Here is a 17,981-nt window from a genome sequence, read left to right on the forward strand (position 1 = left end):
TAAATTTGGAATAATACGTGTAGTATGTTCAGTATCATTCTCTCTCTCGTTCTCTACTAAATAATCCTCATCTAGTTCAGAAGTAGGCTCTACGCATGTTTCATCAATGATCTTTGAAAGATTAAAGTCAATGTCTTCTTCAAATTTTACATCTCTACTGACTTTGATGGTTCTTTGACTAGGGACAGTTCTTGTAACCTTTGGTTGATTCACTATATCCGATGAGTAACCCTTCTTTCCAGATGGTTCTAATTTTGTTCTCTTTTCTTTGGGAATATGAATATAAATAGGACACCCAAATATTCTTAGGTGGCTTAAGTCTAGTTTGATGCCTATAAATACTTCTTCGGGAGTTGTATTTTCCAATATTGAGTGAGAACATCTATTTTGAATATAAACCGCAGTATTAGAAGCTTCAGCCCAAAAAGAGGTATGAAGATTTTGGTCATGCATCATAGCTCTGGCTGATTAACAATGGATCTATTTTTTCATTCTGCAGCTCCATTTTGTTGAGGATCATATGGTACAGAAAACTCCCTCTTAATCCTAACAGTAATGCAAAAATCTTTTAAAATTTCTAAGATGTATTCACCTCCATTATCTGATCTTAGGGTTTTGATTTTGTGTCCAGTTTGATTTTCAACTAGGGCTTTGAATTCTTTGAATTTAGATAACACTTCAATTGATTCCTTTTGTTTAAGGAAATAGATCCAAGTTCTCCTAGAATAGTCACCTATGAAGATCACATAATAGAGGCATCCATTAAGAGAAGGTACAAACATAGGACCACATAGATCAATATGAATAAGTTCAAGTATAGAATTAGATTTGTATACACTTTTGGGAAAGGATTTTTTTGTGTTTTTACCTAGGGCACATCCTTTGCAAATGCCTAAATGATCGGGTTTTAGGCTAGATAACCCTACTACAATTTTTCCTATTGATGATAAAGCACGGAAATTGAGGTGACCTAATCTTCTATGCCATTTTTCATTTGCGTTTGATATTTCATGATTTAGAGCTAAATTTTGTTGGTTACAAAGTTTATATAAACTTCCATCTCTAAATCCAATGGATATAGCTTTCTTGATATTTGAATTGTTTGGCCAAGATAGAACTTTATCTTCTTGGAAGGGAATTCGATATCCTTGATCAGCAAAACTAGAGATAGAGACCAAATTTCTTTTTATACTAGGTACAAATAAAAACATTCTTGAGTTGGAGAATAATACCTGAATTTAGTTGAATTGAACATGATCCAATACCTTTAACTAGGTGTGTAGAGTAGTCTCCAATGATTACTTCTTCAGAGGAGTATCCTTCGAAGCTTTCAAATTTATCTCTAAAGCCTATGATATGAGGTGATGCTCCATTGTCTATAATCCAAGTATTTTTGTTGGAGTTTAATTCACTTGAGAGTGCTAGATAAGATGCAAAGTTTTCTTCTTTTTCATTTTTTTCTTCTTTGATTTCTGCTAGAGCTGCTTGAATTTTCTTTCGTTCTGGACAGGAGTTATGAGTGTGACCAAATTTGTCACATTTGAAACATTTTACTTTTGACCAATCTTGTTTCTTGTATGATTTGGTGAACTCCTTTCTATTTCGTTTAAATTTACCTTTCTTTTCTTTATTGTTGGTATTAGCTTGAAGAGCTTGAATGTCTCCCTCTTGATTTAAGTTGATTCCTCTGGAAACTAATCTTGACTCTTCTTGAGTGCATTCATTTTTTAGTAGTTCAAATTTAGGAAGATCAAGTCGAGCGTGTAGACCACAAATAAAAGTCTCCCAAGATAGTGGTAGTCCTTTTAAGACTATGATGCTAAGTTCTCTGTCATCTACTTGACTTCCAATAGTCGCAAGTTGATCTTTCAATTCAGAAATTCTTAAGAAGTACGACATGATTGATTCTCCATTGTTCATTTTGATATATAGGAGATCTTGCTTCAATGTTAGCAATCTACTAGTGTTGTTAATTTCAAAAGTATTCTTAACTGTAGAAAACATTTCAAAAGCTATTTTTAGACTAGATGTAAAAATACTAGATGTAGAGGGGAGAATGTGATCCTTCACAAAATCTATAATAATCTTCATGGCTTTGTTGTTGTGCCTCTTCCATGTTGTTTTGTTTGGATCATTTTCTAGTATTGGTTTATATGACTCTACATCATGTTCTAGTTCCATCTCTCGCAGTACAATCATAACTTGAATTTTCCATAATGAAAAATTTGAAGCTCCTTCAAGTCTACCCTCTAACCTTACATGATTCACCATTTTGAATTGAAGATATTTAAAATCTAATATTAACAATTTTGAGATTTAATAATTCTGAGATCACATTTCTCTATCAAGATGACTCTGATACCATGTAAATGAATATAGCATCTCTGATAGAGAGATGCATATACTTTCCTTCTAATCTTCTGATTATAAATTGCAAGATGCCGATATAGTATTAACAGTATAATATATATGTTCCCTGAATTTGAATTAGATTATACTTCAAAATTGTGGTAATATATTTTATCTGATTTTTAATATCAAATCGACTGTATATGTATAGGCAATTTATTGTATTCTGAATGTAGTTATCATTGGAGAAGGAGAGAGCATTGTCATTAGTGATTGATGATCTTCTTCATCCAGCGATTGCATAATATAGGAGAGTAAGGAGTCATGTTCCCGTAGGGACATGACTCTACGTGGCCAAAGGCCACGTAAGGTCATGGCCCTACGGGTTCATGAACTAATTATTGAGAATGTCGTTTGGTTTAGTAAACTAATATAAACAACATTTGTTAGCAACCATAAACACCAAATTTAAGTATATATGTGTGTGTGTGTAGAAATCACAGAATCATATACTTAAAACATATAATGTTCTTCACTTCTACAAAAGCTACACTTTAACAATTGGCATCTCCTTCATGGTTGTTCCACCTTCACCTTTTGTCATGGGTTCATAGGTGTAACCCATAGTGATATCCTTGGTTGGGTGTTTTTTGTGATGTTCATGTTTTGTAGTTTCAATTTGAATGTTACTCAATTGGTATTGGTTCTTCTAGCTCGGTGGGGGGCCTTCTTAAGGCCTAGGTTGGGAGTTGAGCTCTCCATCGTATTGTTCATCCTTATTCACAGGTTTTTGTGGATTCAAACGTGGGAGCAAGCTTGGAATGTTGATCTCTTAATGGTGTCATTGTGAAGGAGAGTTGATGTCTCATTTGTTGGAATCACTGCTACCATTACACCAAAAGCTTAAGTTGTCAATGAACGTTACAAGAGTTGTCAATGAACGTTACAACAGCCATAGACAAGGATCCACGGGAGGCGGTTAAGCACATGTCACAAATCCATCAGTCTATGCTAGATAGAGCCACCAACCTAGGGGAGATGGAGGCACCGACCTCCCAACAATACCCCCCTCGGCATGACCTGAGGGATTTGAACCCATAACCCAACGCTCTAATACCACTTGTCGGAACCACTGTTGTCGTTACACCAAAAGCTCGAGTTGTCAATGAACGTTACAACAGTCAGAGACAAGGATCCATGGGTGGTGATTAAGCACATGTTGCAAATCCGTCAATCTATGCTGGACAAAGGCACCGATCTCCCAACATCATTATGTTACATTTTGTTTGGAGAATTCTCCACTTATGTCTTCCTTCTTAATTGCACGGTTGCATATCTTGTAATGAAAAGAATGACTGAAAGTTCATTTGCAATGTATTTGGTGTGAAAATAAGATGCATATGCACATCAATTGATAGGAAAAGTTAGTTCCATTATGTCACAAAAATAGTGATGAATTGATGTAATACTTCTAAAATCACCTTCATTGCAATCATTGATCTCGAGTTGAAATAAAAGATATGTTTCTTTGAAACTTTGATTTAAATCATTGTGAGAATTCTTTCATTGGCACTTCGTAATAATGGTGAAAGAATGAAAGATTGCTTCATTAAGTAGCTTCATGATTTTGTATTGTAGATTTAAGCTTCAAATTCAAAAGAAATATAAAGTTCATCGAATAAACAACACTCTAATTAGGTATATTGCATAGTTTCAATACTATTGAATCCAATAGATTAAATGGATTGACTATAGTTCAATAAAGCCCATATAAAACATTGTGATTATAGCACTCAGGTGACAAAACCTAGCTAAATTATTAATTCATTGCATTAGCAAAATTGAAATGAATAGAGGCATAAACCCTTTTGAAAGAAAAAGAATCTAGTGTGTTTTTCCTCCTAATTGAGACCTACAGGTCTCTGGAATTTGTATGGGAGGAAAAATAAAGTCCTCCCATACAAAATCCACACAGTCAATATAATATTGTATTTCCACAAGCCCAATTGTGCATTAAAATATTACTTAACTAAGCATGCATTATGAAAATAAAATCTATTCAAAAAAAATGAAGGAATTTCATTTCATTCAAAATATGTATAAAACAAAAAAAAAAAGTTGAGGGAGTGGGATGTGACCCACATGGGGTCCACACCCAACCCACCTCTCCTCTTCCCTAAAGGTCATGTAGGCCTATCTTGTTGATGGGTTTTAAACAAAAAAAAATTAAGGCAAACTTAAATGTTGAGAAGACCTTAGTTGGTGGGTCCCCCCAACCCTCTCATTACCTTGGAGTGCTGATCCTGCCCACATGGCAGTGTCTACCCTGCCGACCAAATAGACATTAATTTATTATTTAACATCAAAGTGAAATTACAAAACAATTGTTTCAAAGTTTTAAAATTATTAATAGATTACAACATACAGCAATCCGGTTGGCTGGATAGCCATTTCATGCCCACATAGGGTTTGAATGCACTTCTCCTTGCTGCCCACATGTGAGACAAGACAGCGTACTTGTTGGTCTGCCCACTTGGCAAGTGGGCCAAGGGGTAAGGTAGGGACATAGGGATGTAGCCTAGGCTAGGGTAGGTTAGGATATTTTAGTTGGTGATTAGTAATATTGTAATTTATTAATTAGGGTTTTAGTTAGAAGTTAGTAGGTAAGTAGGAGATAATTTCCACAGCAACTCAAATTGCGATATTGCTATTAGGATTTAACTATGTGATTTTGAGTCAAACTCATTGACACATGTTTCATGAGTAGTGATTCAACGTGAATTCATCTCTCATGAGAATAAATGGAACACTTAGCACTCATTGGATCTAGGTGATGCTCACAAGGGTGAAGCACCGGGACTTCCTAGGAGGTCACCCATCCCAGTACTACTCTAGCCTAAGCACGCTTAACTACGGAGTTTCCTCCATGGTTAAACCCAAAGCTTGCAACCCCATTTGCAAAACCTTCACCAAGCATTGTGCCTTACGAACCATTCATTAGAAAGCCCCTTAAGCTCACCAATTGATAAGTAGGAGATAATAGTTAATGAATTATGTTTAGTGATAATATATGTTAGTGGAATATAGGAAATCAGATTTAGTATTAAAGTAATTAGGTAATTAGGAAGTGTGTTAGGAATATTGTGGGCTGTTAATTGGGTATTAATTAGGAATTAATGATAATGCAAGTTATTAATTGGTTGTTTTGGTTAGTAATCTTATAGTTAGTTTTATATGTGATATAGGGAGCTCCCCTTAATACCGGAAACTCATAACAGAAACAAAGAAATAACAGAAAATGCGAGAACAAAATATGGACTTCTTATTATTGCCACAAATGCAGAATTACAATATGCTAACCCAAATGGGTGCCTTCATTACAGTAATCTGCAAGACAGTGTTGCGAACTATCACATAGAGTTGTCCTAGACAATGTTCGGGTCTTTCTTAAATAGGCAGTTTTATGTCACCTGAGAAGGTTCTAGATGCTCAAACTTAATACCTAGGGCCGACAGACACTAACAAAACATATAGAGTCAGCCAAATACATCTTTGACAATTATTTTAGAAGTTTTGGGTAGCCCAACTTTGGAAAGCCATAACTTACGAACTGTTGCTCCGATTGGCTATTATAACCACTTTTCGGAAACGCCAGCTCCTAATCAGTAACTCAAAATTGCGCTAGCGCCCTTCTGTCGAGTTTTCGGACCTCATCTAGGCACTCTAAGGCCTCCAACAGTGAGCCTAAAGATTTTTCTGCAAATTTTTCTATCGAAAATCCGTAATAACTTCTCTGATACTAATGCTTGAGCAATGAGATTTTTATGGTAGGCTTACAACTCTAAAATGGACCCTCCTGTAGAAAATGAGAACATTCTAAGCTTGTATGATGAACTTCCTAAAAATAGTAAGTTCCCATAAATAGTAACCACCCTGTCTACTAGTCCTTATTAAAATAGAGAAGAAAGTAAAATATTTTTGGGTGATGCAAGATTGCCCTTGCACCCAGGATGCTCCTGCATCGATATGTTATTATATGTTAGTAGTCTCAGATTTAGCATTTTAGTAAATGGTTGTTAGAAAGTTTGTTAGAAGAAGGTATTTGAAGATAGGCACTTAGGATTAATATAAAATTTGAGTGCTTAAATGGAAGTTTAGTTATTTATATTATTTTGTAAGTTGATTTTTGTAGGTAGTAGATATATATTTAAATTAAATAGTATTGATTTAATTAATTATTGGTACATTTTAATTAGAATGTAAGCATGTGTGCTAGGAGGTTGATCATACTCAGTAAGTGATGTTAGTTATAATTACCAAGATAGTGGTATGTTAGTGAAATCAAATTAGTGAATGTTATTAGTGTATTACATTTTTTAAAGTGGAAATACTCCTCTGACATAATTATTAGTATATTTAGAATGGGTACCTTATTAGTTAACTAGTTGACAAGTGTAATATAAGGGAATTGGTTGTAAGATACTTTAGGCTTTTATGTATGTATAATCTTTATTTACACCTTTTTAATTGTTCATTTTTGAATTAGATACATTATAACATTTTATAACCATATTTATCACATGTCGATTTTGCAATAAGGTTTCTTTTAATGCTAAGGGAAATGATTTCATAATACGTTGTTACGTACAAATGGAACTTAATCTTTTAAATGTTAAACTAGTAGATCGAACATTGTAAAATGAAATTGAAACCTAATATTTCCTTGTCTTAATGGTGTACCTATAATCCACGACATAATAGTTTAGTCAAATTAAACCTTATCAACCTGTATCAACTGTTCCTATAGCAACAACTCTATGACTTATCAAACGTATTAAAGTATGTCTTCAGAATTGACATATGAATCATAGTGAAATGTTTAGTTGAATTCAGTGATACGATTAAACCTAGAAATGTGAATGAAACTCTTTAAACGTACTTTAATTTCACCTTACAACTGTCACCTTGATCGATACTATAAATTTGAACCCTAAACCTAAACACTCGTAACCTAATCGTACAACTTCAAGACTTCAAACTTATTAACTCTCTTACCATTAACTTATCTGCAACTCTTTCCATGTTAGTGTGTAGACAACTTAGTTATAACTTTCTTTATATAAAAAATTGTTGGTGCATTTTTGCCCTAATTTTTTGGACATGACACATATGCACCAACTTCAACCAACAAAACTATGAACAGTAACGGGAGTAGTACATTAAGACTAAAATGCCAGGACCATTAAAGGGCAACACAGCAACAGAGAGCAACTTCAACCCCAAAGGCAGACATGAAGATATGTTGCAATTGCACCTTGCTTTGTGCTACTGATTCAACAGTTCTATTTCTAGCTTATGATGGTATATGTTTATGTTAATGACTTAAAATTATTTAGTTTTGTAACTGTTATTATCTTATTACAAATATATATGTTACTATTATTCAGTACTTTCCCTGGCAGTGGTGTTTCAATTAATTTTGCACTGAGATGTTTTCCTCAGGGATTTTTTTTCCTTTCTTTATCAATTGAAAATCTACGTATCCTCTCTTTATAACATGAATATTATCAGAAAAATAAACTACAGCACAGGTTGTAATCAGCAGTGAAGAAATCATACTTTCGGTTTCATTTTGTGCTTCAAAGGAAAAGCACTTCAAAAGGGGAGGACATGCCATTTACCCATACCTTGAGTATCACAAATGGCAAGATTAGGTTAATTGGTTATGTTATAGACAACATATATGTTTAGCATATTACAGTGTATTTGTTTCATTATGTGCTTCAAAGGAAAAGCATTTTAAAAGGGGAGGGCATGCCATTTACCCATACCTGGAGTATCAGAAATGGTAATATTAGGTTAATTGGTTATGTTACATACAACATATATGCTTAGCATGTTACAGTGTATCAAGAAAATAGTAATTGATAGCAGTTTGAGCAAGAAGTTGATGAGTGCATAGTTATACTAGGGGGGTGACTCAATATAACAGCAACCTTTTACTTTATAAAATTTATTTAATCACTTCAAAGCCTAATCTATATTAGCACATATGCAAGATCTAATAATGAGAAACAAAATGAGAACAGATTTTACATGGATATCCTTGCAAAGAAAACCACAATAAACAATATTGCTTTCTATAAACTCGTCCCTACAAATTTTATAGGCACCAACCTAAAGGAGAAATCAGTCTCCTCTCCTACACATGAACACCGCCTCAATAAAACAGACATACATGTTTTGCAATATTTAGCATCAACCTCAAATATATTTTTTTCTCAAAATTCTGTCCACAAATTTGGCATAATATTACTCACAAATCTGCTATAATGTTTGCCTTCAAATTCTCTCTATTCCAGCCCACAATTCTTTCATATCATCTGCAAATCGACTCGTCATGATCTGCTCTTATTATTCTGATTTAGATCTTGTCCAATATGCTCTAGCTATAACTTAATCCTTCTCTTAGATGTTCTTTATAAAAAATTATTTTGACATATCTTCTACTATTTTCTCTTCACATCAATCAACTTGTCTATATCTCATATAATTTTGTTGTAGAGGCTCAATCCATGCTGCCTTCAAACCATTATAGCCTTTGAGGATATATCTCACAAGCCATCATCTCTTAGGACATCATTATATCAAGGCAACTCCTCTAACCCAACTCCATCAGCCATTGCCTTTAATTCAATGCCTTTGAGCCATTGTTGCAACTTGCCATATAACTGCCATAGACCTGTTCCCATAGTCACCTTCAAGCTATTAATGTTTTCAGATTACAGTACTTAAACCATTACCTTCTTATGAAGTTTGAGCTGTTATCTTAAGTTCATTGTTGCCTATGGGCCATCATTGCCTTCAGGTAGCTGTTGCCTTTGGGCCAATATTGCATTCAGGTCATTGCTGTCCTTACGGCAGTGCCCTTGGCCAACATTGACCATTTTTTGTTTTGGAACATAACTGTCAATCACATCATTTTTCTTTTAGCAATTAATTTAAATTTTGTATTGCTTTTGGACCAACATTGCTTAATAACCGTTTTTTCAGATTTTCCTTCGGGACATAGATATGTACCCCGGGGACGCATCCCCGGCAAAAAACCCCAAGTTTTCGAGACAGGATCATCCCCGGGACAAGAGGGACGGGTATGGGACATCCCCTGTCATCCAAGGTATTGGGTGGCTTCACAAGAGCCACCGATAAGATGTATTCAGATCAGGAGGCCTCTACTCTTCGTGCACAATTCCTTGACTTCACCAACCTCTGTGGCCCAAACTTGGGTAAGCCACAAGCAAGGTTGGACAGAGTGGTTTTGGCACAGAGAGATCCTATTAGATGGTGGACCTAGCATGGGAGTGATACACCTGAGTTAAAAACACTTGCCACTTGCCTCCTTGCATAGGTTGCTAGTTCCTCAGCTACAAACAGGAATTGGTCCACATTCATTTATCCACTACATCAAGAGGAATGGACTTACCTCTAAAAAAGCGGAGAAACTAGTGACAATTCATCATGCTCTTCGACTTGTGGATCGTCAAACTCTAGAGTATAGGTAGACACCAGTCTCGTGGTGGGACGTTGAGCTTGAGGATGTGGCCTAGATAGATAAGGATGACACAACACCAAGATTGGTTGGGGTTCTATTAGATGAGACTACGCTTCCTGTGGAGGATGATATGAGGAAGACTCCGATTTTGATGCCATGGCAGCAGAGGCAAACTAGGAGCAGCAGTTTGCTTCATTTTTCTATGTTTTGTTTTCTATGTTGAACTTGAACATGATGATGATACATTGATACTTTACGGCAGCCCTTTAGCCTTTGGGCATGTTTAAATTTTCAGCTTTAGCCTTTGGGCATGTTTAAATTTTCAGATTTTTATGATATTGTTCACTGCTAAACTTATATTTAAATATTTTTGTTCACATATTGATATGCATATTGACAATTGAGTACTAAAATCAGTTATTGTTTCCTAGATGGCATTGAAATGTTGTATGTTAAGGTTTTATAATGTTTAAATGACATGCTTTGTGCTTAGTTTCGTATGAATGGCATGTATATTTGCAAATTTCAGTGTATATTTTATAATTTCCCTATATATATAGCTGCCTCTGTTTTCCATCCCCCACCCCTCCCCAAAATCGCCAAAAAAAATTGCCATCTCGGAAACCTGTCCCGCCATCCCCATCCCAGAAACTCAGGGAAACATAGGGACATAGCTGTCAATCACACCATTATGCTATTCAGATCCAATCTTTCCAACCAATTTTGTCTTTGACCCATTGACTTGAGACCAGTTTCTGAAGGCCATTGTTGGCTTTTAGCCCACTGCGGACCTCTATAGCCTTCAAGCTTATTACAAGCCATTAGGAATCGATAAAAGCATCCAGGCAAAAATATGAAGCTCTATACCAAAGCAAATGCAATTGAAAGCCTTCATTCAGGTCAGTCATTATCTCTATGAAGATTCACTGGGACATAGCAAGTATTTGTATTTTCCTTTCTCTGAAAATAGTTTGGAAGGGTCAAAGCTATGATACATTGCTCAGTTTGTGACATTTAAATCTTTTTTATATGATTTCTCACCTATTAGCATAATTTGTAGTTCTCTACTTAGTCTAATTGTTTAATAAAATGATAAGTCTTGTTGCCCCCAGAATTCTTGAAAATCCTATGTGATTTCTCATTTGCTCCATTTCTCTATCCTATCTATCACACAAATAATTGGGGGTAAGAGTTATAACTCCATGATTCATACATCAGTATCAGTCATAGAGTCAACAGAGAAATAGGTTTCAAAAAATTTAATCAGTTCTATTTCTGAATTTCCCTTAAAAAGAATCTCATAAATATTCTGCATACCTAAACGCGATAAGTAGTAAGTTGCAAAGAACTCCAAAAAATTTCATCTGTGAGCTATTTAAAGTGCTTTATAAGGCCTCTGAAGATTAACCATGAAATAGAATTAAGAACAAAAATCATATTAAATTATCTATACTCCTAGTAAACTGACATCTAGATATTCGATTACCAAAAAAGTATGAAAACATTTTATTCCTCTCAAATATGTGGTTTCCAGTATCTGCATATGCCAGTAAAGGATATCAAAGACATACCGCTGTGCCATCCTGTGTTGGATAATCATTGCCATATACATTCAACACAGGTTGTCTACCAACAACCACTTGTTGGATGAAAGGCATGAGACAAGTTGGGACTCCCTTGGGATCTTCACCAATCTGGCCACTAGGGTGAGCTCCGATTGGATTAAAATACCTAAGCAAAATAATTCTCCACTCAGGATCTGCTTTCTGAATATCGCGGGCAATTTCTTCAATAAAAAACTGAGGAAACAACATTAAAAATTAGATATACTATTAAAAAGTGCAAGTTTAATATTTTTAAATACTGAATCTATACTATAGAAATAAAATATTTATTTAACAAGAAAAAGTCAATTTAACATTGATTAATGTGACCAAAGCTAGAAGTAATCTAAATAAAACAAGGTCCAAAAATCCACGAAGATATAAATTTATAATTATGTCAAAAATGGCAGCAGCAGTTCAAACTAAGGAGCACAAATATCAAAGTCAGTCACATTAAGATGAACGGCATACTTTGGTGCGTCCATATGGATTGATTGGAGCAAGTGGGAAGTCCTCCACACAAGGAATCACCTTGGGTTGACCATAGACGGTAGTTGATGATGAAAAAACCATCTGCAAATATCAGTAAGACAAATGCATAATCATATTTAGTTTTTCTTCTCTTGGGATAGATCATTTATTTTATATGCATAAATTAGCAATCAAATAAATAAATAGCATGCTGTATTGACCACATCTCAACAAAGACTGGAGAAAGAGAATTTATATAATTTGGGCTATCACAACATAATTTTATCATGCAAAGGTGTCCATGACCATTCAAAGCACAAAAAAGAGAACACAGGAAAATCTTTGGATGCCGAACAAATTTGGAACACAAGGACATTAATAGCGGGCAAGAAACAAAAATGACCAACTGGGAAAATCTTTGGATAGAATGTATCATTCACATTGCTGAATCTAGTGTATGCAGATATTCATTTTGACTTAGTTAACTTAAGGATGGACACTAAATTTCCCTAGGCAAAATTAGCTGTGCAGCATACACTGTCCACCTATATAAAGATTGCAAGCACTAAAGGTTCAAATAAATAATCTTGTTACAAGTCAATTGCTAAGAAAATTTTTGTAAGCATCTTTATCTATGCTAACATTGAATCTTGCATGTAATTTCTCCCAACAGCACAAATAGTGTTGTTGAGCACCTTTCATGGCTAAGATTCTCAGAAGACTTTAAAAGTTATTCCAAAACTCTCTCAAATAATTTATTTCATTAGAACTTCACAAACAAGAGAGCATATAAAAAGGAAAACATGTACTTGTTTATGCTCCATAGAGGCTTCGGATGTAGGGATAGGTCTCAGATTAGAGTATCAAGGGTCTCAATATAGGATGATGGAAAGATAGTAATGAGATGGTCATGAGAAGGGCTATAGGGATCAACGAGAAATGCCCCAGCTAGGGTACCACCACTAAACCAAAATTAAGGCCTTCAAAACCAAACCTTCACGGTGCAGATTTTGTTTCATTCCAAGTCCTATTTGTAAAAACTAAAAGAGTTGCAGCAGGGTTTGACACGAGCAATTATTATTATTTTAAGAAAGGATTCAAGGAAAACATGCAAAAGTGATTGAATCTAGGGCATCATTGGTATGGGGCTGCGATTTCTTCAGAAAGGTAAGTCATTTATCCTTTCATTTTATTTTATTCCAAATCTTGAAGCCTGGAATGTCTGATTTTTTTTTAATTTTTAAATTTTCAGTTTAAAGTTGCATTATGATTAAATCTTATTACTTTACAAAAAAATTCACCTAACTCTATATTTTTCCACCTGGACAATTGACAAACTACTATAACAATTGAGATGGGTATGATGTTCTACACACGCACTCTGCTTCTTCTACACAGTACAGCTAGCTTCTAAGCATTTGCAATGAATGACAATTATGGATGCTTTTAACCAGAAAGCATTGAAAGGCAGATCTTTTAACCAGAACACTGCTTCAGAAATTTCCATTTCAAAAATACCAAAGTAATTGATCACAACATAGAAAGTATTTTCTACTCCTAACAACAGAACATTTGCATAGGAGCCAAAATAGATCCTTTATGATTAGCTTTCCTAAGTGTATATATAGCTGACTAAATAATGTCAGTTTACAATAGATAACAGCTTCTTAACTGATCATTTTTACGAAGGAAAATTAAAAGTCTAAGCACACGTGGTCAACATGGATCCAAACCAGTAAGCCAAAATGGTTATTTTAGGACCTAAATAAAAATTAAATGGACAAAGAGAAAGAAATCCAGATTCCAAACACTCGGTGAGCTGGGTTCTCTACTATATCAAACGCCATTTTCCGAAACACCTGCAGCCTTTCCTTCTTTTCTTCTTATTCTTCTAGTACCGAAATGAATCTCATATAGTCTATATAACTTTTCTTGCATTTCCAAGCCAAATCCGTTAATCCAATAAGGATGTCTTCTTGTATGTTGTCAAAAGCCAGGACTGGTTGAATTACAGGGGCAGAACCTGCACCTAGTAAAACCATCTTACCAACTCCAAAATTCTCCTGAGCTCTAGCAGCAGCAAACCTTCTTTCTATGTGAAGATGATGCCCCAAAGCTTGTCTTTCTACTTCCCTGAATACAGCAATCGCTCTTCTAAACTTGGCAAAATCAGATATATTCTTCCACATAAGGCTACTTGACTGAGAAACAATTTCAAATTGTTCAACTTCAAGCCAATTATATCAGGTTCAAGCACAGGATTTGATCTTCCTAGGAAGGACCATGCTAGAGGCATGGATTCATGTGGCATAATGCAGATATGTTACTTCAACCAATTTTATATGTCATAAAGAGTTTGCACCTGTTGCTACCTTTCATTCTTCTAAAGATCATTAAATGCCACCCTCAGGCGATGACATCATTAATTGTCCAAGCTCATGTTACAACCCTTCCAATTCCTTTTTACCATTTCCTCCACCATTAAGAAGACATACTTTAAGATCTTTACAAGACTAGGCCTCGGAAAACACACAAAACACAATGACTAGAAACTCGCTATCTTCTTAAGTGTGAAAATCTAGACTCTTAAAAGCTCCAACAACCCAATACAACATGATCATGGCCATACTCTATGTTCCAAAGACACATCAGCTGATTGAAGGCAAATGCACATTTGTGCGTAGTCGGAACTTGATACAATGATTCTTAAGCCAACCAATAGGACGATCAGACAATAGCCTTACTATGAGACTATGTCAATGTATCGGCATATTGCTGAACTTTGGATTGAGGCGTAGATATGAGAGTTCGCAAATCTCTTTAAGAGCCAAAAACTATGAAGGTTAGAGGAAGCAAGTCAGGCATTTGGTAGTTGGTTGTTCGTGTAAGTCGGGAATGAGACCTCTATAACTTAAAGTTTCAACTTATCCTAAAAGGCCAATTTTGGAATATAGCTTTGAGGAAGAATCTTTTTTTTAATTTTGGCTAAGGTTTAAAACAAGCCAACAAATCTCTAAAAACAACTTGAACAGCACTGAGAAAGATGGTAGTAGTGACAATGAAGTGAAGAAATCAAAACAAATACAAGTGTGAGTGTTGAGGGTGGAAGCGGACAACAATCAAATCCATCTGAGTGCCCTTAAAAGTCTTGGAAAAATATACAAGGCCCTACTAAAAAATAACTCTTCTCCAACTTGTTACAGCTATGGATAAAAAAGAAAAAGATCTAAGAGGGAGCAATTTTGGTTTTTTCACATTTGCCAAAAAGAGTTTAGATATAGCTACACAAGGGTACGATCTCATTTTTTTGGTGTTAAATGATGTGGAGTCAAAGTTTATTGGAAAAAAAAGAGAATGAGAAGATAGAGACTTGTAGATTGCATAGAGGAGGAAATGAGGCCTCAAGGAATGATAATACCACAACATTCTTTGCAAGTGGACAATCATCTATATCTATGCCATCCACGAATGGTAGTAACAAAATCACCAAGGACAGCTGAAGCTATGTTTAATGTTCAAGCATAGGAAGCAATGGAAGAAGCAATGGAATCTTCCATTGCCAAATACTTTTATGTTCATTGTTGATGTCAGTTTAATGCCACTACAATATGAAAACTCAAATACTTAGTATTCTAAGGGGTAACACCAAATCTCCAAATCTCTCTTGAATAAGGATGCTCATATGCTAAATAATGTATATGGATTGTGTGATCAAATGAAGGTTACTTCTTACTGTAGACTTAACTCAGTTATAATAATGTGATATGTTGGTTATTAAAAAGGGACTTGCATTCATTCAAAGGACATCAACTATTACAACTTCTTCCAACCAAACAAACTGCAAAGGGAAAGAGTTTACATGATCTAATCTAATCCTAGAATGCTAGGAACTATGACTTCCTTTTTTACTCTAGTAGACTTAGTTTAGCCATCAACATCAACCAAGCTAGTGTGATCTCCTATGGTAGCTATAGGATGTTTAAACTATTACCATGTCATTAACACCATCAATTGATGCATATTAATGTACAAGGAATAGTCTAAGTAGAGTCTATAAAGATGTCATTTGATCATGCAAGGAAAACTTACAATCAGCAAGTAGGTAGTTGTTTGGTTTGAGCGAGTTCACCAAAGATTGATTCGCAATTACTTCCATCCAACAAGACAACTTCCACTCGACATAAAAATAAATTCTAATCTAAGTGAGGAAATGTACAAACCATATAATACTCCAAAATGATACAAACTATTCGTCATGAAGACCAACAATGAATTAAGAACAATTTGGTATTATCATAGCAATAATTTCACCAACTCTCTCCCTTACAAATGAGATGAGTGGGGTTTATATAAAAGCCCCAAAGACAATGAATGAACAAGATTAAATCAAAATCAATGACCAATATTACTCCAAAACACCCTAATTAGGGTTACTAAAAACATTAAATGCGTATCCTTTGAGAATAAAGCACTCCTAAATGAATCAATGAAAAATTTGAAGGCATGAGGACCAATAGGAAGATGCTTAGTCATTCAACAACTCATCCGCAAGAATGTGTATGCCTCTTTCTCTTGCAATATTTAGTTTAATTGCACTTCCTTATCCTTTGGAATTCTTTATTGTTCTTGGAATTCTTTCTCTTGGATGTCTTGACTTTGTAATGCTCAACTCCTTTGTATTTTACACCTTCATTGTTTGGAATTCTTTATCTTCATCTTCGAGCTTGATCCTCCTAATCTGTAGAACTTATGCATTTTCCTTGCTTGTGAATCTTCTTCTCTATCCTCTTGGAGTGGTTAAACCTCCTTCAAACTTGTTCTCTTTGAGCCAATCCCCCTTTTATTGCTTGGAATTCTCAGTCATCTTCATCCTCATGGGATCTTGATTGCTCCCATCCCTAAACTTGGTCCTAATATCTTAACTGAAATTGCTTGAAATCCTTTAGCCTTGATCCCTCATAGGGACAAATTGGAGTCCCTAACAACTTGTCCTTGGATTGAATCTCATTTGATCCTTACGGAAAATTGATGCAAATAGAAACTAGTTGATCTCTTCATAAGATAGTCCTTATTCTTCAAGCATTCAATCAAGCTGCTTGCATAGGGACACATAAATGTCTTTGAAGCCTAGGCCTTGTTTTGCACACCTTTGTTCTCTTAGTGGAAGATCAACTCACATAGGAACTTTGTGATTTACTTAAGATTCTTTTGATTGATCCATCCTTGTCCTCGTTGCTTATTAGTGTCGCATGCAATTACCCCTACGAAAGAGAAAAAGGCATTAAGTTATTATCATATAAGGAAATCTGATTGAGAAAATGCAATCTCAGACTTTATTACTCCTGATTTTGTCATCATTTAATTTGGATTCCATAATCTTGAACCAATCGCCTAGAAGGCTGCAAATGAGAATTGCTTTGCACTATATACATAAGAGAAGACAAACTAAGATGAAGATGAAGGGGGCTGAGGGAGCATCCCTAGAGCTGGTTGAGATGTTGAAGAGGTCAAATTTGCCCATAACTGGTACACCAATTGGTTCCATACCTTTAAATCCTCTTCTACTTGCATTTGTGCCTCCACTATCTCTTTCAACATCTCCTCCATCTCTAATAACTCAGCCTCCTTCCCCTCACACTCATTTTTAGCCTTGGCCAACTGCATCTCCAACATGCACTTATCCTTTGTAACTGCCTCCAACTAAGCCATGAGCGTTTCTCACTCTCTCTCCCAATCCAACTGTTGGGTGGTTAACCAAGTAGCCATCTACTCTCAAGATTGCTTTGTTGCTACCCTATTAGCCTCACTTTGCCACCTAGCATAGTAGTTGTCCCTGTACGCTTGCGCCATCTCACAAGTAAGACTCTCAACTGTGCTCTCAACCACCGACTCCTCAGTAGTCCATTCCTGCAACATTTATGGAGTCTCTATCACTAACCATCCACGTGCCTCAAAACAAGTGTTGAAGGCAGTGGGACATCCAACTTGCATGAGTGACAATACAT

The 17,981-nt window shown here is 35.4% G+C and overlaps 1 protein-coding gene across 1 annotated transcript in view; it reads right to left on the reverse strand.

Moving 5' to 3' along the window:
* Positions 1-17,981, reverse strand: part of LOC149532033 (bifunctional UDP-glucose 4-epimerase and UDP-xylose 4-epimerase 1-like) — a 53,463-nt gene that overhangs the window by 14,820 nt on the left and 20,662 nt on the right. The window contains exons 4-5 of the mRNA XM_089807928.1: positions 11,977-12,078; positions 11,473-11,700 (exon numbers count right to left, since the gene is read on the reverse strand). Coding sequence (XP_089664054.1) covers positions 11,473-11,700; positions 11,977-12,078 — 330 coding nt within the window. The remainder of the gene's footprint in view (positions 1-11,472; positions 11,701-11,976; positions 12,079-17,981) is intronic.

This window comes from Cupressus sempervirens, chromosome 11, assembly GCF_028749045.1.
Source record: "Cupressus sempervirens isolate cs-2001-9-10 chromosome 11, ASM2874904v1, whole genome shotgun sequence".
In the NCBI taxonomy this organism is placed as follows: domain Eukaryota; kingdom Viridiplantae; phylum Streptophyta; class Pinopsida; order Cupressales; family Cupressaceae; genus Cupressus; species Cupressus sempervirens.